The 27,863-nt window shown below is 38.0% G+C and overlaps 1 protein-coding gene across 2 annotated transcripts; it reads left to right on the top strand.

Moving 5' to 3' along the window:
* Positions 1 to 4,026: 4,026 nt before the first annotated feature.
* Positions 4,027 to 25,931, top strand: LOC133519032 (neuronal acetylcholine receptor subunit alpha-7). Of its 2 annotated transcripts, none has more exons than XM_061852895.1 (11): positions 4,027 to 5,089; positions 12,960 to 13,099; positions 14,212 to 14,256; positions 15,327 to 15,436; positions 16,162 to 16,342; positions 16,857 to 16,932; positions 17,196 to 17,390; positions 17,666 to 17,862; positions 23,281 to 23,528; positions 23,759 to 23,864; positions 23,954 to 25,931. In XM_061852895.1, exons 1-11 carry the CDS (start codon positions 5,011 to 5,013, stop codon positions 24,104 to 24,106), a joined length of 1,530 nt encoding a protein of 509 aa, XP_061708879.1. In that variant the 5' UTR covers positions 4,027 to 5,010; the 3' UTR covers positions 24,107 to 25,931. The 2 variants fall into 2 exon arrangements, with proteins under 2 accessions (XP_061708879.1, XP_061708880.1); XM_061852896.1 differs by having other exon boundaries at positions 4,028 to 5,089; positions 23,281 to 23,492.
* The last annotated feature ends 1,932 nt before the right edge of the window (positions 25,932 to 27,863 follow it).

The following is a 27,863-nucleotide window of genomic DNA, read 5'->3' as shown; positions in this document are numbered from 1 at the left end:
TAAAAATAAATCCAATATTACTAGTGCTATTACCTAGTGTTCGTAAACGAAAATATATTTTAAATATATACATAATTGTAGCCATGGATATTAGATAAAAATTATCGCCCTACCCGTTTTTATAGTTCTGTCGTAAACTTCTAGAAACTTCAGTGACTTTTTTCAAAGTCCTACCTATATTATCTGTTAGAAGACGTATGACAGAACAAGAAAAAGGGAACTGCAGTACGAGTCAAGGCTTCACGTATGACGGTGATTGGCTTTGAACACACATTCTTTTTCGACACAAATTCACTCTCGATCTCGGACAAAATTTAAACATATAACACGAGTTATTTACCACAGAGAAGTTAATGTTTTATATGCTCAGTGATAGTAAATATCATCTGGTTTATAGTACATTGTGCAACGAGGGGAGTTAGTGAAATTTTGGATACACCCTCGTATCCAAAATTTCACTAACATACGAGGGTGGAATTAAAGACCCGAGTTTGCAATATTCTAACCCCCGGAGTTACACACAATGTTTTTCATCACACTTGCGAAGAAAAAACTAAATTTTAAGCGAAATAATTCTTAAATACGGTGACATATCAAACATTCGTCCGCCATTTTGTAATTTCTTGACAGGTTAGGCATCGAAGGCACAGACTTATTCAGCATTCAGCCACGACTGAAAATTATGTATAAATATTAAATATAATATAAACGGCTGTTAAATTAATCAAATTAAATCATTTTAAACATAAACAAAAATATTCACCAACAAACTGTCCTCAGTTTGGCGAAAAAATATGTATTTAAGTATTCTTTTGAAAAAAAAATAAATAAATAAATAATAAATTAAATTATAAACGTCAGTATTTTAAAAGTAAAAGTATGGAGTGTGGATTAAAAGGAGTGCAATCTCTTATGGTAGAACTGTTGCAAAAGTGTCCAGCTGCCAGCTATAAATAATAGTTCCAAATCTCTCCAGAGTAGCGCTAGAGTAGCTAAGATCCTAGGCGTTATTGACGGAGTGAAGTGCGCTGTCTATGATTTGATTTTTTGTTCAAGTACTCTAGGTATTGTAGCGCCACCTATTTAAGGTTTTTTGATGACACTTTTGGTATATGGAGATTTCTTTCCTTACCTCCACCTTCCATAAGTAAAAGTTATTCATGCTACTTGGTTTGTATGAATAAGTGACACAATTTTTTTTCACAATCCCTAACTCCCTCGGGAACAAGACATGCCGTTTTGCTTCAGTATACCTGCATGAAATAAGATCTTTTTCGGTGATGAAAATAATATTGACTGACAAGCTACACTTAAGGGTCGGTGACCCTTCAGGTTAGAAAATTACCCTTTACATTTCATTCGAGTGCATCTGTCGTTTTCCCATTAAGACTTTAACACGTCGTTCTAAGTAAGCTAAATAGCCTAAGTTTTTTCCCGTCTAAACCTAAAGTTGTTTATTTGATTTTAATTCTTTTCCAATATTTATCTCGTGATTCAAACTTGCCATAATATTAAAAATGTCATGGGACTTTCAGTTTAAAAAAAACGCAACGTCACAGTAGATCGAGTACCGCGCGTCGCGGAATGTCGCGAGGCTAATGTCGCGGAAACTGATAATGAAGGGTGTTCGCTCGTTACGCGCGCGCCGCGCCCGCTGCCCGACATTTACCGCTTTCACGATACCGCACACTTTAATTGTACGATTTTTCTTCTTAGCTATGGCAAATAATTACTAAGCTATAAGCAAACAAATGTCAGTAACAGTAGAATACTTAGAAAAAAGCTATAAACCAATCACTCTTTTTGGGGTTATAATATTAGCATGATTCTTTTTGCTTATACTGCACTGATAAACGACTCTTTCAAACTATAAATGAAATGCATACCTATTATATAGGTACGCAAGCAACCCACTGCAGCACACAAGCTATTTTACCTTAGAATCATAAGAGTGCTCACTGTACCAGTGCACAGCTTCACTTCTTCTACCGTCGTCCGCTACCTTGGGTCCGCTCGGTCACTTGTTCCAGGAATTAGCGTAACTATGCACTTGTTTTAACGAAAGCAAATGCCATCTGACTTTCCAACACAGAGAGGAAAGTAAGCCTTGGGCTTAGTCCTATTTTCTCTCGATGTTTCTGACTTGTAAAATTATATCAAATGATATTTCATAAATAATGTCCATAAATCTTGTTGGTACGAGTCGTATTAATTTAGCACACTTTTATTACGAGTACTATATTTTCAAAGTTTTTGAACTAAACTTTTTTTTTACTGTAATTGTGAATATACATTTTTCAGAGTACAAGCGTCAGCCCTAGCAACGATTTCTCTCTAGGAACATGAGTACACCCACGTCCGAGATTCATGACAGAGCAGCAAAAATACGTAATATAGCGAAGGTGAGGTTGCTTTTGACGGCTGAGGTTTACGACCCACTTGACACCTTCTCCGGAGACCTTCGTTACTTCGGTTCGGGTAAGCCTGTCAAATACTCGATTATCCTTAGCAGGTATTTATCTCACTTCTGGTCCAACACTTGTATGCTCATTGTTTTACTCTGGTATTGTCCAGCAGTAGCCATATTTTTACTGTAGTGAAAACATATTTTAATAACGGAAAACTAAACTAGAATTGACAAATATTTATTTATTTATGAAGGAGATGGTAAAAGGTACAAAAAAACTATGATTAATTATGTTGTCACATGAACTTGATGTACGACAAGCAACAAAACAGCGGTTAAGATAAATTGAAAGGTAAGTGTACTAGTATATTAGGCGTAAATCACCTGGAACTACCACTGGCGCTATCGTAACTAGATGATAACGTTAACCTCCCCTCATTAGGCGATGATATACGCTTATCAGCTGATAACATCGAAGTTAATTACTAGGTGAATAGAGTCGAAGATCTACGGCGAGAAGCCAGCAGCGTAGGTGTGTCCTAACTCGCCCACTGAATTTTCAGCTGGTCTATACTTACATATATACCTGCTGAAGCGCTTCATCCCAAATACCTGGAAAAACATTTTAACTAGGCTTGGATAAATCTTCTAAACGGACAAACGAACTTTTTGTGTGTGAATTTTAACAGAAAGTACAACGTGAAAAATTTCCTTCTGTTTTTACGGCACGGTTTTATACATAATGAACGCCGTACAGGCGTACAGATTGCCGCATATTTTACCCAGTCGAAAAGTACATACACATATAAAGTAGCAATCTGTGGCACTCCAAGTTTCTCGGCAAATGTTGCGAGTGCGGAGAACTCCAATGGCAGGGGTTAAGGCAGTGCGGTGCGGCGCGGGGCCGGAGGCTGGGCCCTCATTGATCGCACCCGCGCAGCATCCCCCGTCCCCCGGCCCCGCGCCCGTGCCAGCAATGCCTGCAACGCCGCAGCCCCGCTCGCGCTGGGCTCAACGTCAACAGAACTGCTGGATATTAGGAATACTCCTAATAGCGCACAGTACTAACGAACCAAACGTATTTCATGCATATTATAGGCGACTCCAACGTACAAATTTCAAAGGCTTCTTCTAGTTTAGCAGCAATAAAATTTTGTAACCGCCTTTTGAAAATCGATTAATGCGATTAGTACATGAATTAATTAAATCAAAGTTGTTTGAGTTTTCAGGTAAGATGGATCGATGCTTATAGTAAAATCTTCGTTCCAATATTCTATTGAGTTTCTGGATCAATTGATGAATTACAAATCTAGAAATCGAGATGAAAACTGGATATACGAGTGTAACTTTACGCCTTGGGCTCGCCTTGAGTCCACCTCACCTTAAAAATATAAAAGAAGCATTAATACCTACTGTAACATAATACTTTACGTTTAATAGGCATGAATCGCAATAGTAGTCCCAATAGTCCCATACCACATCAAAATTGTAACCGCCTCATTAAAAATAGATACGCATACTCGCACACCGTATCCATCACATGGGCTTTCTACTTTTATGAAAACTTGATGCAGGTCAGTGATACTACCAGTCGTAATGCGTCATTTATGCTTTTATACTATTGTTAAACGTACTCAGTACGTTTAGTACTCATGCAGGTAATGATAATGATATTTTGGCACTGTGAAAAGCAAATGCTCTCTGAAAAGCAATATTAGCAAATTAACATAATTTAGATGGTGAGTGTCGGAAGGTCTGCGACAATGTGCGGGTGAAGCGTAAGCTTAGTCGGAGGGGATGACGCACTCCGGGCGCTTTTCCCTTCAATTCAGAGTTTTTCTAACTTCGTTTCTAATAAACCCGGGACTAATAGCTTAACATTGACTACCATGAAGATATGTAGTACTTATTAACACAACGGCGAAAGCTTAACGCTGTAAAAAATGCGGCTAACTTATGTTATGTGAGAATGTGTAATGAGAAAACATTGGAATGGTCCCTATTAACTGCATAGTTGAAAATTTCAGATATTCGTTCAGCCAATGCGTCATGGCCTAGATCTACTCTCGTAAATACACCGGGATATTGTTGATATCGGTTTCAGCGAAAAGTATATTGGGCAACCCCGTCGTTGGCGGGAGATGGCAAGGTCGGAGGCTGCGTGCGGCTCGCTGGCGGCGGCGCGACTTGAATGGGCGGCAGCGGCGCGGGGTCGGCGCGGGGGTCGCGGCTGCGCGCCCACCGCCGCTCCGCCAGTCCGCACACCGGCGGCTCCGCTGCCCCACGGTCGGCCGCACTCCGCTAAACAACAATGCTTTAAAACACACCGTAACCACAAACCTCACCGTAACGCAGTCGGCGATGCTCGAGATCTGGGCGGCGAGCGAGGCCGTCGGCGAGCGGTCGTGATCATTCTAATTTATGTTAACGGCAAAAGAATTAAATTTTAAACTGATCGTGTTTAACAGAGGGTCGGGAGTGTAGTTGTCGTAGCGCGAGGGTGGGTGTCGCGCGGAAGCGGGCGCGGGCGCGGGCGCGCGGGCGGGCGATGGCGCGGCGCGGCGGGAAGGCGGCGCGCGGCGCGGCGGCGGCGCGGCGCTGACATGGGCGGGCGCGCGCGCCGCGCTCTGCTGGCGGCGCCCGCGGGCCTGCTGCTGCTGCTGGGCCTGCTGTGGCCGCGGGGTGAGTCACGAGCCCACCTCCGTACCTACGCGTTCATCTTAAAGTCACGGTCGAAGCTCGTTTGCAGACTCATTGAAAACGATACCTACAGAACAGAAAATGTATTACTTTGAGATTCATAAAGATAAAACCTAAGGTCTTATGGAGGCCAATTCGAACGTATACTTTCATATATAATTGTGCGTCATTTCGCTCGTACTTGTCTGTGCATTTAGCACGAGCGAGATACACGGGCGAATGATAACAAAATGACATCATTTTGTATCAAAATATAAGTTTGAATTGGCCTCCTGGTCTGTTACATCAATATGCTCTAGCCAAGTAGCCATGATACATTATTGTCACAGTTTGAACCATGCTATGTAACCTACATGGAAAGCATTGCTACGAGCTACGGCGTAGCGCTCGTAGCACAGGTCAGCAGTGAATATTTTATCCGAACATTGAGCACAAATTTAAGAAACTAAAACTTCATATACTTCATTCTCTTATTTATCGTATCTAGTTAACATTCTGAAAATTTATCAGTTCCCAGTCCTCCGTTAATTGCGCTCTCGGATCCCAATTCGCTGAATAAACACATTGCCACCTCCTCCTCCCCCTCCTTGTCCTAATGTTGAGGGTTGTGACCCATCAGAGCATCAGTTTCTCCCGTACGTAATCTATTCTAGTTAGTTCTCGGCATCTAAAAGCCCTTAGGCAATTCAAGTGTGGTGCAGCATTTGACGGACCTTCGTATTGGGTCGGCCCAGCTCAGCTAGTTACATATAGGTACATTTCCTTGAATAAAAAAGAAAATATGCCAATTTTATAAATACTCTTCGAATATTTTAACATAATTTATTAGTACTCAGTGTTTTTTATCTTTAATTTATATTTAGGATTTGCCTATCCTATATTGTTATACTATTAGTTCAGATCTCCACCTCCACCTCCCTCCACCTTCTCTACCACATAAATAGTTATAGGTATACCTCGTTATTTTAGCATTACAAAAATAAATGTGGCGAACTTTACTTGATGTTGAATTTTTTTAACCTTTAATATGTTCTCACTACCGAGGTGAAAAGTTGTATATGTCACACGAGAGCAAAGTTGTTTTACATCTCGTGTTTTTGACTCCCTCGCTACGCTCATGATTCTAACTTAGAATCACTCGCTTTGCTCGTGATTCAATTATAGAATCTTTCGCTTACTCGGGATTCAAAATCAGCACTCGCAAGAAAAACCAACTTTCCTCTTTTGTTGCACAAATAACTATTGATGTGTCTTTCCATAGAAAATCACTTTAAAAAAATGAGCAAGTATTATTTAGGAAAGTAAAAGAATGTAAATGATCATTTATGAATGTATAGCGATTTCATAAAAAAAGACACGTCAAGGTTGCTTGCCTTCTTTCTTTTCTAATGCTAAAAAAAACGAAGTATAGGTACGTCGACGTCAAAGATATGTTTACACTTTTCACCTTATTACAAAGGAGTATGTAAAAATTGTAAACATAACTTTGACGTCAACTATACCTTGGAAAGAGATGATGTGTAATCTCTTTCCAAGGTATAGTTCAACAACAGCTGTGTATAAAGATTATAACTGTTAGCGTTATTTTAAATTTAAACTCTATTCTATTTTTAGAGTCAGACCAAGCTAATTTAGCAACGATTTTGATAGCCCAGCCTGTGCAAGTGTTAAATAAACGTCATAACTTCATAGAATTTTGACGTTTAAAATAACACATGTACTGTTTGGGCTGCCTAAATCGCTGCCAACTTATCTTGGTCTGACTTTACCTTTGTTTTCTAATTCAGTCATCATTCTTTCCATTCGCCTTTCTCAACATTACAAGATTCTTAAGACTGGAAACAAGACAAGACTGGAACAAGACTTTTTATTTTATATGTTTTCGAATAGTTGTAAATGGGATAGACAACCACTTAGAAGCATAATCGAGCTTGCTATTAATATGTTTTTATTCCATTTGAATTTTCCACAGCTTATCAAAAAATTCATTTACTAGTAGGTACCTATGTACGGACCAACATCCCTCGTCAGATTATGTGCATCAACACGTCTTGTCAGTTTTTCAAACAAACGCTTAGTCACGCACGGAACATCAAAGATTTTCGTCCCGCCCCGACTACGAGCCGTAATTCCACAAAAGACTGGCTTGAGATCCACTTGATGAAAACAACCTCAAGAGTCTTTCGGATAATGTACGTAACGAGCATTTAACCGCCCCCAAGAGGCCTATAGTGGGGTAACAGGACGCGGAAAGTGCTTTAGTAGCCACAGCCGCATTTTAGAACAAAAGCCTTTTATATTTTGGTTGAGCTTAGTCCAGAAATGTCATGATAGAAAAGCGAAAGATCATTCATCATCCTAATCTCCTTTGACCGATGACCGGATGTTACCGATCAGTCAAAGCGCGACGTTATAATATTAAGGCCCCGTGGTTACAGGTTCTTCTCTCTCTTATTGAGATGGCTGTGCGAGCCCGGGATCGGGGATATCATGTTTTTAATTTTTAATTTTTGGGTTCCGTTCCGTACCGATAGGTACAAAAGAAACCCTTAGGTGCGATTGTGTCCGTCCGTCCGTCCGTCTGCCATATTGCTAAATATCTTGAGAACTATTTAAACTATCGATTTGAAATTTGGAATAGTTTGGAATATTTATGAGTTATGAACATTGAACAACGCTAACCCGAACACATTGTGTTATGTTTTTATACTAAGTATGGTAAATGCCCAATATGAAGAGGGGGCAATATTTCAAACTCTAATGGTTACTAGGTCAAATGGTGTATATGTGATAGAGCTTAAATTAGACATTCCACAAAAACTTTTTTCATAGTGAAAATAATTGATACCTATGACGGAAAATGTGAATTTTTTTAAAAATCCCTGCCTTATCTTCGAAGTTCACCAAGGAATAATTATGTTTTTTTAATAAATAAATATTACAGGAAAAATATCACACAGCTATCTTGATAACTTTTTTAAGTATTCAAAAAAAATCCAAATTCAATTTACCATTTAAGGCCCTTCGCAGGTGTTAATTATACTTGAAAATCGTATAAGATTACGTTATCACAATAAATGTTTTATTTTATTTTTTTATTAAAAACACCTTTTTAGGGTTCCGTAGCCAAATGGCAAAAAACGGAACCCTTATTCGTCATGTCCGTCTGTCTGTCCGTTTATGTCACAGACAGCCACTTTTTTCCGAAACTATAAGAGCTATACTGTTGAAACTTGGTAAGTAGATGTATTCTATGAACCGCATTAAGATTTTTATGATTAGATGCTGTTGAAGCCGACTTGCGCGATCTCCAGGCCGATAACTGGCGGGAGATGGCACAGGATCGAGACAACTGGCGTGTACTCGTGTCGGAGGCCAAGACTCATTTTGGGTCGCTGCGCCATTAAGTAGCTCATTAAGATTTTTACACAAAAATAGAAAATAAAACAATAAATTTTGGTGGCTCCCCATACTTACAACTGAAACTCAAAAATCTTTTTCATCAAACCCATACGTGTGGTGTATCTATGGATAGGTCTCCAAAAATGATATTTAGGTTTATAATATCATTTTTTTCTAAACTGAATAGTTTGCGCGAGAGACACGTCTAAAGTGGTAAAATGTGTCCCCCCTCCCCCTGTAACTTCTAAAATAACAGAAAGAAAAATCTAAAAATATATATAATATACATTACCATGCAAACTTCCACCGAAAATTGGTTTGAACGAGATCTAGTAAGTAGTTTTTAGGGTTCCGTAGTCAACTAGGAACCCTTATAGTTTCGCCATGTCCGTCTGTCTGTCTGTCTGTCCGAGGCTTTGCTCCATGGTCGTTAGTGCTAGAAAGCTGAAATTTGGCATGGATATATAAATCAATAAAGCCGACAAAGTCGTACATTAAAATCTAAAAATTTAATTTTTTTTAGGCTACCTCCTCTACACGTAAAGTGGGGTTGAAATTTTTTTTTCGCTTCAACCCTAAAGTGTGGGGTATCTTTGGAAAGGTCTTTCAAAACTAATAGGGGTTTTCAAAAAACATTTTTTGATAAAGTGAATATATTCGGAGATAATCGCTCCGAAAGAAAAAATAAATGTGTCCCCCCCCCCTCTAACTTTTGAACCATAGGTCCAAAAAATATGAAAAAATCATGGAAGTAGAGCTTAAGAAAGACATTAAATGAAAACTATAGCGGACATGATCAGTATAGCTGTTTTTGAGTTATCGCAAAAAGTTTTCCCTTCATTGTAAAAAGACTTTTTTAATTAGGTACTGATTATGCAAATTTGCCTATTTGATTAACTCGAGTGAAAGGTACCGTTTCATCCCTTGGTTAACAATTTACTATACTTTAAGCTCCAGTTTAGCTTATTGTGACGAAAAAGTAACTACGGAACCCTACACTGAGCGTGGCCCGACATGCTCTTGGCCGGTTTTTTTAATACGTCATAAATGGTACAGAACCCTTCATGGGCGAGTCCAACTCGCACTTGGCCGCTTTTTTAAAGTTAAAGTTGTTATTTATAGTTACATGAGATAATTGAAAGTTTGTACGAAACCCTCTTTGCACGAGTTAAACGAACTCGCACTTGGCCGGTTTATGTATAGGTGTTACAAAAAAGCTCGTGGAAATAAAATTGCGCATATTGAAGAAATTTTCATATTTTTAGCTTTTGTGCCAAAATTGTTACAAATTTTACCAATATTCGTTTTTTTTCTATCGAGGGAAAGTCAAGAAATCAGGTTTCGAATTGCTAATTACATTTTTGCCAAACGTATTTTGATCTAAAAAGCGGTACAATTTTTCAAAACCTCTGTGTACAAACCTACGGCACCTTTAATAAACTATATTTATTAAAAAAAACTGGCCAAAAAGCACAAGTCAAATAATACTCAGTGTAGAGTTCTATAAATACATATATGTAATGTCGCTAGGTACTGGTAAATTAAAATGGTAACCGTATTCTGATCTAAAAAACCGCTACAATTTTTCAAAAGCTCTGCTGTTTGAACCTACTGCACCTTAATGCTTGTTAATTGAAAACTGTGAGGCTGCCTAACTACATTTATGTACGTTCATTTGTTCTTCTATTCAGCTTTAATTTTTACATTAATCTTAAACCGAACGAACTGTACTCTCTAACTCAACACATCAATCGATAAGTATATTGTTAACGACACTAATCATGGGACATTTAAGAGAAAATTTGGAGTATTTTCGATATTTCACCGACACCAGTAAAACTTCTACCGCTTTACGCTTTAAAAGTTGAATGTCCAATTCGTTCTTTATGTTTTTTATGTATTTAATTAAAGCTACTGCAATTGGTTTCAATTAAAACTGTGGTTTTTTGCTCCAGTCATGGGGATGTATGGCTCCATTAAGTTTCAAACTAACAAATATCAATGAAAAATTTTTTGGCTCTTGTTTAAGGTAAAATGTTGCCAGCGATTAAAAACTGATGGTAAATACTTGTTTTACAGGACTTGTCTATACCATCCCATTACTGGTGCCTGTTCCATTATAGGAGTGTTTACTATATGTAGGTTTAAGTATCTACCTACCCACATATTTAAGTATCTACCTACCTACATAAATACATACATATTCGTATTTTTATCCCCTTATTAACTTTATTGTCAAAGGGACTATTATTACTACTTACTACTGATTTGACTATATCAGTAACTGGCGACCTGGCCCGGCTTTGTTATAGTGCAATACACACTTAATCATATCATCATAATCAATATAAATCGTGTCATTCACGAAGACGCGTGCCTTGACTTGTAATGTCATGGTATTAAAAGTTACATTTGACAAATCTGCGCGTCATCGTGGATGACACGAACTATAGATACTTAACCATCATAATTTTTCACCCAATTTACATCTAGAACTTCCTCTTCAATCACTTTATCTATTGATAAAACCAGCATTAAAATCCTATATTTCGAAATATTAGGAAAATTTGGGTATTTTTATTTACTATACCTTGGTATATCGTACGATTTTAAACATTTTCTCGGTGTTTTTACCCAATAATACTTCTCAAAATGGGGAGTATGTAGTTACCTCAATATTTTCGAGTCCAACATTACAAGTTTCGTATCGATAGTAAGAAATTATGGCGTACCTATACTTTTTTAGATCGTGTTTTTTTAATGTACAGGATACCGAAAAAGTTTAAAAATATATCCCTCAAAGGCTTAGACTTTTTTAATCATATTTTAAATGTACTAAAGATAGCTTGAGAGTTTAACCCTCTTATCTTGCCCTACTAACCTCATGAGCATATTAGTATGTCTGTCGTGCTTATATGCGTAGCCTTGATTATTTTGTAAGCGCATCTCCTGAATTACCTTCCCCAGCATAATAATTGCATAACTTTTTGACCGTTTTTATCAGTACTATAACTGTGAAGTGACACATTTTATATAGCTGTCTATCAAGTTCAAAGCCAATTTCCGATACTTATAATACTTCTGGGTGCGTAGCCAACGTGCCAATCGTTTACGCTCCGTAGCGAACGAAGCACAACTGTCACTGTCGCACCAATATGGAAGAGTGATAGAGAGGGATGACTATGCTACGCTATGAGCGTTAACAATTGGCACGTTGGTTAGCACCCTGAACAGTCAGGCGCATAATTCCACATTCCGTTTTGACTGTTACATCGCAAATTGAATGACACGATTGTCATGTCATGATATTCAAATTTATAATAAAGTAAACTTTCTTCATTTTAACATAATCGAAATACCTATTCTCTGGTGGAGCTGTTGTGCCAGGATACACCCCAGTCTCTTTAGTGTGAATGAATTAATGTAAAAGCCGGTAATGAAATCAAGATTGATTTCGTACTAAGGTAAAATAATTTGGAGTATTTTTGATATTTCATTGAAACCCGTAAAATGTCTACCGCATGCAATTGGACAGTGTTATGGAATAGCGAACTAAGCGCTATAATCCGAAAAAAAAGTTATGAATGCAGGTCGGATATAAGTGTGATAATCTATAGTATTGACTATTTCTTTGTTGAAAATTCATGCTTACAGCCTTATTATTATTTTAAGGGGTATAATCAAGCGACACGTTAAAATATGTATGGCCCTATGCACTAACTCGTTACGTAAAAACGAATAGAACGCCAAATTTACCTTTACAAATTATAATAAGCGTATATTCTCAATCGCAAAAACGAGTTAAACGCCATAAAGATGTTGTTAATTCGTTTTGGTTTAACGTTTTAATGATTTATAAACGCAATATCGATTTAACCGCCCTATGGTGTCGTTTATTGGTTTCAACATAATTAACAAATGGTCGTGGACAGTATGAAGCTTAAGCAAACTTAAGCGGATCTATAACTCTTGTTTTTGTGTACAAAACCGGAGTTAAACACATATTTTACATGATCAAAGGTCGTCTCATTATTGGTGTCACGTGCATTTTACTGTATATAGTTTAATACCTAAGTACATATTATATTTCTGAGTGGTTCTGCGCGTTCCAAATAGCTGCTCATGAATTAGTACCCTCTTACTCAGAAGTAAATATTTATTTGTCCTTGTTAAGATCCTAAATACTTATTTTTTTTGTTATAGACTTTATTCAATTTTTAAATACTTTGGTACATATGAAATACTGTCTAAATTGCTTTGGCTTTCCAGCTGTGTACGTTTTCCGACTGATATGCCAAATTACACATATTTTTATAAAAATCGACAATTTCAAATAAATAATTCGTAAAGCTGGCTACGAGTACGAATACTATGATAAAACACAAAAGTAACTATACTTTGTTTATTATACATACATAGTATAGCTCTAAGCCAAACGATCTTTGCACAGGGGTGCGCGGCGGCTATCACGAGAAGCGGCTGCTCCACCACCTGCTCGACCACTACAACGTGCTGGAGAGGCCCGTGGTCAACGAGAGCGACCCACTGCAGCTCTCCTTCGGCCTCACGCTCATGCAGATCATTGACGTGGTACGTACACACAACCCTACTACGTTAAAAGGCGGTTATCACACTGCTCGGCAGCCGGCGTTTTTAAACTTTGTACTGTAGAATCTTGATTTGTATGCAAAAACCCATTGGCTTCGCCGGATTTTCGGACGGAGATGCAATGCGTGCCGCATAGTATGCCACACCGAGCTCCGTAGTACCATACGGATTTTTGTTCCTAAACGCGATTCGTCGTGCACCGCAGCGTTGGACGAAGATACGGAGCAAACCGCAGCACCGTACCGTCATCGCCGCACGCGAATTCGTCGCTTCGCACTTCGCAACGAAATGTGGCGACAGTGTGTTAACCGCCTAACTGCTGCTACCATCAACCTGATTACTAGAATTTGTGGGAGAAACTGTAGGCAACGTGGACCGTGGACCACTAAAGACGTTGTCATTGTATCTTGTCAATCCTACCCTGCTTCTTAATTAAGGCGCCATTACAAAAACAGCGCAAAGATGAATTTGTTGTTGGAAATGTAGGCCATCCGTTTATTAATATAACTAAAAAAAGTAGATAAGTACATAAGGTTTAAGTTAGATCATTTTTTCGTCAAGTAATTCAAAATTAAATTCAGAATTTTTACTTTTATCCCAAAACTAATTTTTCTTCAACTAGAAACACCGCGTATTTGAGAGCCGCCTAGAACAAATATTTTTTTATGCAACAAGAATTTATTTCAATCGATTGTAAACACGGATCTCCACTTTTCGGTTCGACTTACGAAAATGGTAAACAAATAAAAACTGACATGACTTCCCTGAGACACGGACATATTAAACGCAAGCCCTTGACGACACTCCTCGGTACAGAGTGAAACATTTCGAGCGTTTTCGACTTAAAATACGTGAGTAACCAGTTTTAACATATTTAAAACTGACATGATTCACTATCAAGGGTGAATTACCTGACATTGTTATCTCCTGGTAATCCGTTGGAATTGTGTAAAGCCTTAATTAAAATGGGTGTGAAGTATGGGTTTGTGGGTGATACGTAATTGCTTTCAATTTAATATCGTTTAACATAATGTCAGCGGTAATAACGCTCATATTTTTGGCATGTATATTCAGCAATTCAATTTTGTTCGCAGGATGAAAAGAACCAGCTATTAATAACGAACATCTGGCTCAAACTGGTGAGTATACGTAGCTATATCTTTATTTCACCTGAGGTGACCTAATGTGTTTATCTGTTATACGCAATTAGTTATTGTATCCATTAACTTGGTATGTTTACTTATATGGAGTGGTGTTACTGTTTCACATGAAAGCCGCAACATTTACTTAGTTATGGAACTAGCCCTCACTTTACACGATTAAACTACCTACTGTATCCATGTTTGCTGATCGAATAATCGTTAACGCTATTGACATTAAACTGGCGTTCGTTTGTACGGATGGATTTTTTTAATAAATAAAATAGAATATTGATTGGATGTGTTTATTGGTCAAACACAACTTACAGACTAACTTAATAGGTGCATAAGACTATAAGTGTACAAGTAACTTTAACATACACCACACGTTGTTGATGCTTTAATTGTACAAGTAGTTTTAAAATTGACTCTTTATGGTAGACCTCCACAGAGCCACATCGTACGCATCGGACGCATCGCACGCAACGGATTTTAGTATTCTTTGTATAGAAAGTCACACAAGTGCGTTCACTGATCCGTTGCGACTTGCGAGCGATGCGTCCGACGCGTGCGTTGCGGCCCTGTAAACGTCTACCTAAATTTACCTACGTAACTGGGCCAAGTAGTAGTCGTGCTCGTGCATGGCTTCCATACCATCTCAGGATTTTAGGTATAGGACACAGTTCTTAAGATACAGCCCGATAACAGACTGACAGACGGACAGACAGCGGAGACTAGTAGGTAATAGGGCTCTTATTGTTTGCCTGCGGGTACAGAACCCTGCAAACCATCTTGCATAATCCCTCTTTTAACCGACTATGTACCTAAAATAACGTTATAAGTACGAGTAAATATACATCATTGTGTAAAAAAAGGCACTAATTTAATATTATGCATATAATTATCATGTAGTTTATGTATACTAAATATTCGATATATTAATAATACTATTTTGATAAAGTAGCCATTCAATTAAACGATATTTTCTGTGCACGAGTTAAGAAACTAATGTAAAGTGACTCATTTAAAGACGTTTTTATTTATTTATTTGTGTATGTTTATCTATACAGGAATGGAATGATATGAACTTGAGATGGAACACTTCTGATTTCGGCGGGGTCAAAGACTTACGAGTGCCACCCCACAGGCTATGGAAACCAGATGTCCTCATGTACAATAGGTAAACAAGTTTTTGGAAATATCCTTGTTTATACTAATGAAATAGTAAAAACGTCACTTATTCTAAAAAAATGAATAGTTTCGAAACCGCAATAACAAATAACTTTAGTACGAGCAAGTAGGGCATTTCCGTCATATCTTGTCTGAACTTAAGTAAAACGTTCTAAATACCTATTGTCTAAACCGTCAGCTTATATTACTTGTGTTACGAAACAGACAAGTTACGCCCACTAAGTTGTTAATCTGATAACTTTGACAGAAATCCCATACGTTATATGTATAAACCACAAAAAAAACTCTTATGAAACTAACACATTGCAGTTCTTTAACCTCTTTTCTCTTTCACAACCTGTAAACTGCAGATGGAACTCACTAGCTTAACGATACTTTTGTAATTAAGTGGTTGTAATTACCATAATAAAAAATGATAATAAAAACAAGAACCTTAAACTTACGAGTAAGTGTGATATATTATAAGATTGATTTTCATAAAAATGTATTTTAGGGTGGAAACTAGAATTAAACGAGTAGGCACCATTAAACACGGAAAAAGGGTTATTGAATATACTTATCCTCTCGCTGGACACTTTCCCTCCCTAAAAGATACATGTATCTATAAATTATTTCCCTGTCGCTCAGCAGCATGAGCTGAAAGCGTCCGATGAAAAGGAAAGCTTGAATAGCGCCTAAAGAACTTAAATAACAGGTAAATTATGTGTGATATAGCGCCGACGAAGGCTTCGACAGCACATACCCGACGAACGTAGTGGTGCGAAACAACGGCTCGTGCTTGTACGTGCCGCCCGGGATCTTCAAGAGCACCTGCAAGATCGACATCACGTGGTTCCCTTTCGACGACCAGCGCTGCGAGATGAAGTTCGGCAGTTGGACCTACGATGGATATCAAGTAAGCTCTTCTTATGAACTGAAATAGATGTCATATATTATAGAAAACTATGTGAAGTCCTCCAGTGGTGTAGGCCGGATTCTAACCGACGTCTTTAGCTAGGGCGGCTAATGCCATGAGCCCCTAGGCCACTCCGCCATGACGGAACCGGTCCCAATTTCTCGACTATATGCTATCTTAGGAAGACTAGGCATCGTTAATTGACCAACTCTAAAGTTTCGAAATAACTACCGCAATAAGATATTTATAATCCTGGGAATATTGTCAGTCGGAATATTAACGAATCTTTTTGTTGCCGATAGTAACTAGGTACCTACACTACCTACTGGCTACCTTTCCTTGAATATATGCATATTTAAACTACGAGTAAATTAAAATCACTTAACAATTAGACACAATTTTAATTTTTTGCGTTGGTAGTATATAAATATTTCCTAAAATAATTAACATACCTAGTTGGAATCCGCAAAATGTGACCCTAATACTTACTGATCGTTGTGTCATCTGTTAACAGTTGGACCTTCAACTTCAAGACGAAGCGGGTGGGGATATAAGCAGTTTTGTCACGAACGGTGAATGGGAGCTTATAGGTGAGTGTCAACCGTAATATATCGTGTAAATAAGTGTACTGGATATGTACTCGTTTTTCGTGTTTGCTCCAAATCGTGTTAACTTTTCCATAAGTACTGCATTGTTCACATACACAACTTTAAACAAATTGAGCTTGAAAGTAAAAGCGAGATAACCCTATACCTTCTTTAAAATCAAGTATTTGAAAGCATTAATGAATAAGATGTATATTGATACCAAGTTGTAATGAAAAATTAGAGACTTAAATTGGTGTATAACTCAGGTGTGCCGGGCAAGCGCAACGAAATCTACTACAACTGCTGTCCGGAGCCGTACATCGACATCACGTTCGCGGTAGTGATTCGGCGCAAGACGCTGTATTACTTCTTCAATCTAATCGTGCCGTGCGTGCTCATCGCCTCCATGGCGCTGCTCGGGTTCACGTTGCCGCCGGACTCGGGCGAGAAACTTTCGTTAGGTATGTTTGTCTGCTACAAAATGACCTGAAAAACACAAATATTGACGCAAAAACTGCAAAAAATCGACCTACGTGGAAAAAGAGGATAATCATCTTTCATCCTTGAAAAACTTTCAACACTTTATACGATTTCAAGCTGTCTTTTAGATTACGAGTATAACAGTCAATTACTCGTACTCCAAGAAGCTGGCATGTGTAACTGTGCCGGCATTATTGAGAACTCTCGTAAACAAATAACCGTTTTTCATAGTACCTACATCACTGTGTCGTCTCAGGTGTGACGATACTGCTGTCGCTGACGGTATTCCTGAACATGGTGGCGGAGACAATGCCGGCGACGTCGGATGCAGTGCCGCTGCTGGGCACGTACTTCAACTGCATCATGTTCATGGTGGCCTCCTCGGTCGTGTCCACCATCCTCATCCTCAACTACCATCATCGGCACGCGGACACACACGAAATGAGCGATTGGGTAATTCTGATTCAATTTTTTAATAAAGGTAAATTCAACTTGCCACGCAACTTGGGGACCCTTAAGTTGCGTGGCAAGCTCGGTTCGCCTTACAAACGTATTACCCTCTCATTTTAGAACGACTAGCTAGATTGTTCTGAAACTATGTACTTACAATAGGATAAGGCACATTTACATAGTCCTTCAGCAGGTACCATAATTAAAAAAATGCAGCAGTATAAGTTTTTCCCACCAAATTTGTTTTTGCTCTATTTCGTTTGTTTTATAAACTGGAGCTATATAAACTAATTACAGGTCTAGTGTATGGCAAAGTTTCATTACAATCCAACACGTAGCTAAAATAAGAACGAAATTCCGTTTGTATGGGAAGGACTCTTAATATTTCACGACTTTGAACTCTTCATCTTCATGGTACGAGGGAGAATTGAAAAGTTTTGAGCCTTCAAAGTCTTGGGTTTTTTTTTGTATACCAATTTTATTTCTCTATATATTCTCCAAAATGATCTATACACTTTTGCCACTTTGCTTCTAACTTCATTATTTCTTGTAAAAAAATAAATCTTCAAGGTGATCGAAACATTCAGTCACAGCTTTTTGAATCTCAATAGCCGTCGAAAATTTCCGACCTGCCAAGTGTTTTTTTTTTAGGTTCGGGAAAAAATGATAATCAGAAGGGGTCAAGTCCGGCGAATACGGTGGATGCGGCATCAATTTAAACCCACAGCTACGTATTTGTGCGCAGGGTTGGGCAAAATACTGCCTTCATCGTATTTGAAATACAAATTACAAAATACATTAAAAATTGTATTTGAAATATAAAATACAAATTACTTTGGTGACAGGTATTTGAAGTACAAAATACAAAAATACTCTGTACAAAATAATGTATTTTAAATACAAAATACTAAATACATTTTACGATTTTTTTTTAACTTATTTGTCGATTTTTTTTACAGGTTTTTATGAGTTGAAGAACAAATTTCCTTCCATAAAACTTATTTCCTATAAGTACGTATTAGCTAGGAACATACGTATGGCAGGAATAAGGCATAATAGTTTTTTTTAAGTGCCTTAATAAATATTACACATTTTTTAAGACATAAACAACGAACAACTTATTTTACATGAATCTTTCCATGCATTTTGGCGTAACCGTGCGCGCGCCACATTAATATTCGCAACTTTGGAAGTTGTTGGAAAAAGTACAATAGATAGCAGGTTTATTAATAAAATAAATCTCACGGGAAGAAGAATCAATTGACATTCTCCAAAAATTTCATGCATGTAACTAATTGTAAGACAAGTTCAGTGTTGTTGGTGAATGAACGTATCCAATCAATGGAAACATTATCTCGACTGGAGCGGAGGAGCAGAGGTTTAGTTATTTTTTCTTATTATTAAAAAGATGACTTATTATAATTGCTTCCAGATGATGATGGCCTACCATTTGTCATGCAAAGACGATAAAGAAATCGTCATTATTCTTGCTCGATTCTTACAGATTCTAAATAAATAACTTTTGCCAGTCCTCAAGGGAGCAGTATTCTGGATGCCATCGCATTTTATACCTATAAACACACACCCATTCACTTAGCCTAGCTTAGATCTAGCTAAATTTAATAACATTCCATAATACAATTTTATAAAATGTATTTTGTAGAAATGTATTTCTAAGCTTGAAGTACAAAATACTAAAATACTAAATACATGTGAGTATGGTATTTGATATACCAAATACAAAATACGTATTTGTATTTCAAATACGTATTTCAAATACATGTAATTGAAATACTGCCCAACCCTGTTTGTGCGATAGGTTTCGCTGCAGTATGGACAGGAGCATTGTCTTGGTGGAACAACACTTCTTTAGATATCATACCAGGTCTTTTTGTTTTAATTTATTCGTGCAAACGTTGTAAGAGGATGCAGTAGAAATCAGCATTTATGGTTTTACCCTTTTCAAGATCAACCATGGGGGTCATCCATTAGCAATCCCAAAAAACTGAAGCCATTACCTTCTTCGCTGATAAAATGCCTTAGCTTTTTTTAAGAGGTGGAGACCCTGACCTTTTCCATTATTTGGATTGCACTTTTGACTCCGGTGTATTGTGGTGGACCCAAGTCTCATCCATAGTTATGAAACGACCAAGAAAATCTTGTCGGTCCCATTGAAATATATCCAAACAATCCCGTGACACTGTATGGCGGCCGTGTTTATTTTCAGCTGAAAGCAGTCTAGGTACCCGCCTAGCAGAAACCGTAGATAATCCAAGAGCCTTGGTGATTATGTTTTGTACTCGCTCATTGGAAATGCCTATTGTCTTCGCTATCTCTGCAACTTTCAACCGCCTGTCATTCATAATCATATTTAGTATTTTGTTGACATTTTCGTCTGTAGAAGCCGTTATTGGTCTACCACACCTAGGTTCATCTTCAACTGCTTCTCTGCCGCGTCAAAGAGAATTAAGAGGACCAAGAGTGCTCTCTCCATACAACGGTTATGTTACAAAAATACTATTATTTTCGTGGTCTACATCTAGCGTCAAGTAGCGGAACTCTCAGTACTGCTACTCGACCATAGATGGCGCGGCAAATAAAAAGTCTAATGCTCAACGATTTACAGCTAATATTATAACCAGAGTAAGCGTAGGAGTTAAAAATTGAGTGCCGGTTACTCTAGTTACAATATTAGCGGAAAATTGTTGAGCATTTGACTTTTTGTTTGCCGCGACATCTATTGTCGAGTAGCAGTACTGAGAGTTTCGCTACTTGACGCTAGATGTAGACTATGAAAATAATAGTATTTTTTGTAGCAAAACCGTTGTATGGAGTGAGCACTCTTTGTCTTCTTTATTCTCTTTGGCCGCGTTTAAAATCTGCTACCCATCGTTTTACTGGGGCATATGATGGAGTGAATTGTCCTAAAGTCTGGCAGATATCTTAAAAAATTGCTTTGGCGTTAAGCGTTTTTTTGTAAGTACTTTATTTTATTTTTAAATTTGATAAGTTCTTTATGACAGAACGGTGCTCAATTTTATCAATTCTAAAAGAAATTATGATAAAAAAAATATGTAAATCTTCCGTGCCAGTATTATTTTACCTTTTTTATTTTATTATCAACCTCAGGCTCAAAACTTTTAAATTCACCCTAGTATTTTTAACCCCTGACTGACGCAAAAAGAGGGGTGCTATAAGACTTATAAGTTACGCCAATGTATGTCTATCTGTGTGTGGCATTGCAGCTCTCAAACGAATGGACCGATTTCGATGTGGTTTCTTTACGTAAAAGCGAGTTTCCTTGCTTTGTGTCTACCTGAACACCTGATTTGAGTATTCCTAGTTTTGTTTAATTTGAAGATTTGAAGCTCTTTTCCAAAATGATGTAAGACATTTTTGATATAAAATAGATACATATCCCCATTAGGAGTGCCATTTTAAGTTAAATAACTATTAAAAAATTAAAACCCCCTACGCAAGAAAAGCTAATAATATAAAAACAACCCAACATGAAGATTAAAAAATATATATTTTATAATTCGTTCGAAGCCAATGTACAAGTAGGTGTAGAGTATTTGTATCGCATCATGGTACCGCTAAGTTCCGAATGGATATTAAGCTTGTTACTTATCAATACCCCGTCGCGACTTTAAATCTCAACAAAAAAAAATTACACTTTGATGCTTTCTAACGACTGATAAAAGAAAATAGGTATTTATATTTTTAAATTATAGAGTTTGTTTTTTTTATTATTAGTCTTTTTTTCATATAATAGTTATATGAAATGAAATAGATATCATAAATAAAAAATGTGGCCATGGTCTGCGCTGACAAAATATTTAATGAGTTTAGCGGTATTTGTGGGCCTTTTCTTCTAAAATAATTCGGAGCCGTTTCAGTAATGACTAGACAACCGTTATATTATGGTGAGTGTCAATACGTATAAATATCTATTTCAAAATTATTTTTTCTGGCTTTACTATCTGCCTGTAATTTTACTGTGGGGCTAGGTAGATTTGTGTAAGAATGTAAATATTTATTTTCAACACACTTGCTCAAAACGACGTTTTTATTTCACCGATTTTTGTCTCATAATCCTAGATATTAAACACGCGTGCTTTTTCAGTATATTACAACACACGAGTATAGCACACTTTTTCATTATATTATCCGACTGAGTTAAGAAGGTACGAGTAACTGATTGCTAATAATATGCATGAAAACGGAGCCTTCTTAATTTGGTTGAGTAATACATTTTTTTTTTAACCAACTATTAGGTTTCAAATGTTAGTTCAAAGAGGTTTTATCACACCAAACATAACTTATGGATTAAATTATCTCGTAAATTACATTAATGAATAAGCATAACATTGTATCGATTTGATCTCTATCCGTCGAATAGAAATACGAAAATATTAGCTTTTTTACATTTTTTTTAATTGGCTGTTTGTCGATTTCGTTCGCGCCTTTGCCTTGCGCGCGCATTGGAATCGTCCGTAAAAAATAATAACGCGCCAGACATTTGCCACCAACCATAAAATTGGAATAGTTTTGCATGTTTTTAGTTTATATATTGACGAAAATGTCATTTTCAAGCATTGAAAATGAAAAACAAATCAAATTAACGCTGCCAGTAATACTAATAGAGGCAATAGCCGAGAACGATAGCCTTTTACCATCAAAATCGGGTGAAAAATCATTGGAGGCATATGAAACTTTTATTCAATGGAAAATCAGCAAAAACGCCGAGTCTTTCTTGGAAAACGTGTTGGTAGCTTACTTCAATGAACTGGCGAATAAGTGCCTACAAGCCCAGCACGCTTTGGTGCAATTATTCGATGTTAAAACTGTAAGCCACCATTTTTTTATTGTACTTTTACTGTTTTGACAAAAAAAAAATATGTTTTGTTTTTTCCTCGCAAGTGTATTGAAAATCGTATGAAACACGTGTGCATTGGTCATTACCCACATCGGCTTTCTTATTGCGCGTTCGCTTACAGCTCGCGCACACAATATCGCCTCGTGTGTAATAACCAACTTAGCACACTTGTATCATAATAGTACATTACGATACAAGTGCGAAAAATAGGAAATTCGAAACGAGTGGCGATAAATTAAAACACGACCGAAGGGAGTGTTTTAAATCGACACGAGTTGCGAATTACCTATTCGCACATGTATCGTACAACGTTTTACAGTACATATGGCCCTTTAAATGTTCGACACAGTAACGTAATATGATAATTTTCGCACTAGTGCGGTAAAGTAGCACCATATGTACTGTAATGCACTATTATTTATTACAATATATATTTAAAAAGTCCTATTTTATCTATCATTTGTAAGCGTTTTCGAAATGTATTTATAAACGAATTATGAAAACAATGCTCAATAATTTAACTTATGTCTGGTTTTACGCAGATCCGATGCGTATTCCTGTACTGGCTGCCGTGGATCCTACGCATGTCGCGGCCGGGCTCGGCAGCGACGCCGCCGCCGGCGCGTGCGCCACCGCCGCCCGACCTGGAGCTACGCGAGCGCTCCTCCAAGTCGCTGCTCGCCAACGTGCTCGATATCGACGACGACTTCCGACACGGGCACGCGCAGCAGCCGCCCTGCTGCCGATACTACAGGTCCCTCGACGATCTACACGAACACTACTCGCCGCCGTAAATAGCACGGTTTCGATATTTTACCCCCGCCTCGAACGTTCCGCAGTCACCCGGCCCTAATAGCTATTAGTCGAATCAGTCATCAATCAGTAATTTATCAGCTTTTGTGGGTCATGGGTCTCATTAAATATTTGAGCATAATTCCTGTAGTTCCCTCGAATCCTCGGTCCCACCTGTAGTGTAGAGCGCAGGCATCCGCATTGTCTACAGAGCCATAACTGTTGCAGGGGGGGCGGAGAGGAGAACGGGGCGGGCATTGCTGCGCACAGCTGCTTCGGTGTCGACTATGAGCTTTCGCTCATTCTCAAAGAAATTCGAGTCATCACAGATCAGGTAAATGTTAATGCCATTAACATTAATGTTATAAAGTAATTTTAATTTTGATAATATGAGTGTATACCTACTTGACTACTTTGTTCCAGATGCGCAAAGATGACGAAGATGCGGACATTTCGCGCGACTGGAAGTTCGCCGCCATGGTCGTGGACAGACTGTGCCTTATTATCTTTACCCTGTTCACAATCATCGCCACGCTAGCCGTGCTGCTGTCCGCGCCCCACATCATGGTGTCGTAGCGACCCGCCCGCTTGCGGCTGCGGCTGCGCGTGCGTAACGTTCTGTGATACCGCGAATACTTGTTAAGTTGTGATGTGCGAGTCGGCGCGGGCGCGGCCGCTACGGCGATGGAGTTGCCGCCGTTCGCCTCCGCCCCCGCGCCTCCCTATAGTAATAAGTTAACGCTGATCGAACTGCCATCCCCCTGCGCTCAACCGAATACTGCCCATCTTAATCCCCTTAAAGTTTTCTTCCTTCCACCAGCAGCTCTTGCTCTTGTTATCTGAAGAATCTATGAATCGTTGTCACGCTAGGGGAAGGTTTCACTGACTGGTGCGCGTGCACACTATAGCACGGCGACAGCGCGATGCCCTTCTTACATAAGTGGTCCCAAGTTCACCATCCTGTCCGAGACACCGTGGCGATGGCGCAGCCAAGAGGTCCACGCTAGAGTACTTACTCACAATTGAGAATGGCTGCAAGCCGTTACGACGGCCAATTATAAAAATGTTAGCACAAAAACGTCTTCCTTCATACCGTTGAACGACCTGGTTCGCATTTAAAATTTAAACTTTGTTAAAACTTTCTCGATTCTTGAAATCTATTGTACAGTTTAGGATTTGGGCAGTAAGGCAATGGCCCTTTGTTTCCTTATTCTTGTTCGATTCCGTGAATCGTGGTTACGACCCTTATTTATTTTCGGATGTATTTGTGTCCGTAGCTAGTATAGAACTTTACAAACAATGTTGATTCAATTGGTACAGGTTGTGATATGCCTCGTTGTGAACGGGTCGATATTGTTATAAATGGTAAAATATCCATGGCTTATAGCTTAATAAAACATTCGTTAAAAGTTGTAGTTAAACAAAGTCTTATTTTATTAAAATCGTACCTGGTCTTTCGGAGCGAGTTATACAAATAATAAATTAACATACATGATAACACGTTTATACATCTTTTCAATACCGTTACCGTATCTTAATAACGAGCAGTTCGTAAACTGCCAATCTTAGCTTTTGCGCTCCCCATTACTAACATTTTGACAATTATTAAACAAACTACCTATCCTAAGAATTAAGTAAACATAACGAATTTGAACATTTATTCATATAAATCAGTCAAAAATCAACCAGTCTACTTCCTACTACATCCATTTTATGTTGTGGTATTACCTAATGTACGATTGACGTGCCTATAACTGACGACATAGTACAATGAGTCAACGCATAAGTACCATCTTACCCATTTCACTGCCACCGGCTATACCTCATCAAGTAACATTATTATTCTTAAGATACGACGCAATAACGATTTTGTTCGATGAATTATGTAATAAAATCCTTAAAAGTCATGTTAATAACGATACAGTTTATACTTTGTTTAGTTCTAGAAAACATTGTTACCCTTTTAGGAGAAAAACATCGCATGACAAAGCGAGTGCGCGGATACACGTTTGGAAAGCAATGTACCCTCGCATCGTTTTTTATGTTTTTCTTCTGCAAGGCAGCGCTTGTATATAATCTAAAACGGCCCATTGGAAGTTGCGGACCGTCTGTGATTATGAAGCCAATGTTTTCGTTCGAGAACGCAGTTTCCTTGTTTACTTATTGTTGTAAATATCGTATCATCGACCACTCTGTGTCGGTTGCGTGACGAGAGCGAGCCGAGTGGTGGCTGCCGCGTAGCGCGGCTGCGGCGCCTGCGGTCACTAGCCAGCGGCCGCTGGTGCCAGCGCGGTACGCGGCCTCCGACGGCGACGGACGACCTCTGTCCCAATGATTTGTACAATTGTTAGGGTTAATAATCTGAATTGCATTTTGTTTATTAAATATAAACGAATGAGAACGTGAAGTTTTATTTAATTATCAGATGACCGCGTAGATTTATTGTGTGACCGAGCAACCCTGACCTATTTATTCCTGGCCGTCGGTTAGGGAACGCATCGAGCACCGGGGTTGAAGACAATCGATGCTATCCCGTGGGATGTTGGCACATGCGCAGAGGGGCGCGGCGTCGCCGGGCGAGCTCCCGTGCAATCGTGCATGCCTTCGACTACTCAGCCTGATTAACGCAATGCAGATAGCAAATTCAATTCTGCTTTTAATTGGAAACCAGCTGATTCAATAAATACTATACATATACATTTCCAAGAAGAAGGCATTTTATAAATCTCGACTTAATTTTTTCCTGTCTCAAAGCTCCTATAAAGTAAATCTTGGCAAAATCGTTAGAGCCGTTTACGTGATCAAATTTACATATATTGTTCATTGTGTATTATTTATTGTAAATATTTAATATAAGTTTCTGTTGGTAGTATTGGTTTTACCTTATTTATTTTATTTATTTACCTAGTAGAGTATGTACGGAAAGAGAAGAGTCGTGGAATGTAAGTATGGGATCCCTTACGTTCCATGACTCTTTCCGCACTGACTATCAGGATAATTATGCCATAAACTTGTAAAAAGATGACACGCCGATATATGCAGCCAAGAGTCTGTTGATGTTACAAATATTCGATATTTTAGTATAAGGTACGTAAGTAAGTAAACATTTATTGCTTTCATAGGTAAGTACATTAGATGTTACATTTGGATATCGGACAGCTATGAACCCTGTAAGGGCACTGCAAATTACAATTATTCATTTAACTAACTAATAATAATACTTAAGGTATATTACCTATAGTATCTAGTTTTAGTTATAATTGTCAGTATTATTGATTTGCTACTTTAAAAAATAACATGTCACATGACTGGAAGTACTGAATCATATTAAAAAACAAGCACTCGAATATAATAAATTGTGTAAAATCGAAATAAATTGGATGCTAATTGAATTGGTTACCTTATCTACGAGTAAAAGAGCGACGCTTCGAAAGAGATATTTAGGTCGTATGACACACAAAAAAAAATATCTTTTTCGTAAAGTTAAGGATATACTTATATCCCCGACAGCAGGATGCAGACATTTGTCTTGCCAATTTTCTTAAATTTAAGTACAGAAAATGTAAAACAGAACCTAAATCCTTGTTAATATGATCAGATATTTAGTTTCGAGCACAAAATTATTTTTTCCTTGTCGCTATGCTATGATAGACATAATTATTATCTAACAAAATCTTATACCAAGTCAGACAACGCAAAAGAGCCATGCTGTTATGTCGACTCGTCGCCCAAATGTTATGTCTAATTTGTCTTTGGTTTTTATTTGTAATTTTTTTTGTTTCCTTATAGTCATTGATGTAAGTAAAAGGGGTAGATATGTGACGTTAATAGTTGACAAAACTAAAATCTGGTCCAGCACCCACTCATTTGCAAATACTACACACCATTATAATGTACATGTGCACAACGAGCAACAGGGATAACCAAATATAGTTAACAGTGCTGCGCAAGCGAGACCCCTATATTTTGCGTATTCCTCGAGGTGCAACAGAGAAAAACTAATAACATTATACAAATGTGTAGGCGAGACGTACATACTTCTTACATTGTCGTCTTAAAGTGATATTAAGTCATTTCGATTTTTAAAAAATATCAATGATTTGATATTACCTAATCTTAGACCGTCTCTCACTTCAAGCAAATATCTGAGCGAGCGAGTTACACTGAGATTAATATCAAATGATTGACTATCATATTTTTAAAGCATGAAATTGACCCTCGTTTTTTACTTCTGAAACCCTGGTCGACTATTCACTATGTTCAACTAACGTGTCGCCTCGAGAAAACCAGTATAACGATATGATCTCAGTTGATAGGGATCTCGAGGTTTCAC

This window comes from Cydia pomonella, chromosome 6 (assembly GCF_033807575.1).
Source record: "Cydia pomonella isolate Wapato2018A chromosome 6, ilCydPomo1, whole genome shotgun sequence".
NCBI classification, from domain to species: Eukaryota; Metazoa; Arthropoda; class Insecta; order Lepidoptera; family Tortricidae; genus Cydia; species Cydia pomonella.
This window is presented reverse-complemented; position numbering and strand designations above follow the sequence as displayed.

Excerpts from the sequence above, each read along its gene's own strand:
- LOC133519032 (XM_061852895.1), top strand. The coding sequence starts at position 5,011 with ATGGGCGGGCGCGCGCGCCGCGCTCTGCTGGCGGCGCCCGCGGGCCTG. Across the intron at positions 23,529-23,758 it reads CACGAACACTACTCGCCGCC|GGGGGGCGGAGAGGAGAACG; the intron begins GTAAATAGCACG and ends TAACTGTTGCAG. Across the intron at positions 23,865-23,953 it reads TTCGAGTCATCACAGATCAG|ATGCGCAAAGATGACGAAGA; the intron begins GTAAATGTTAAT and ends ACTTTGTTCCAG.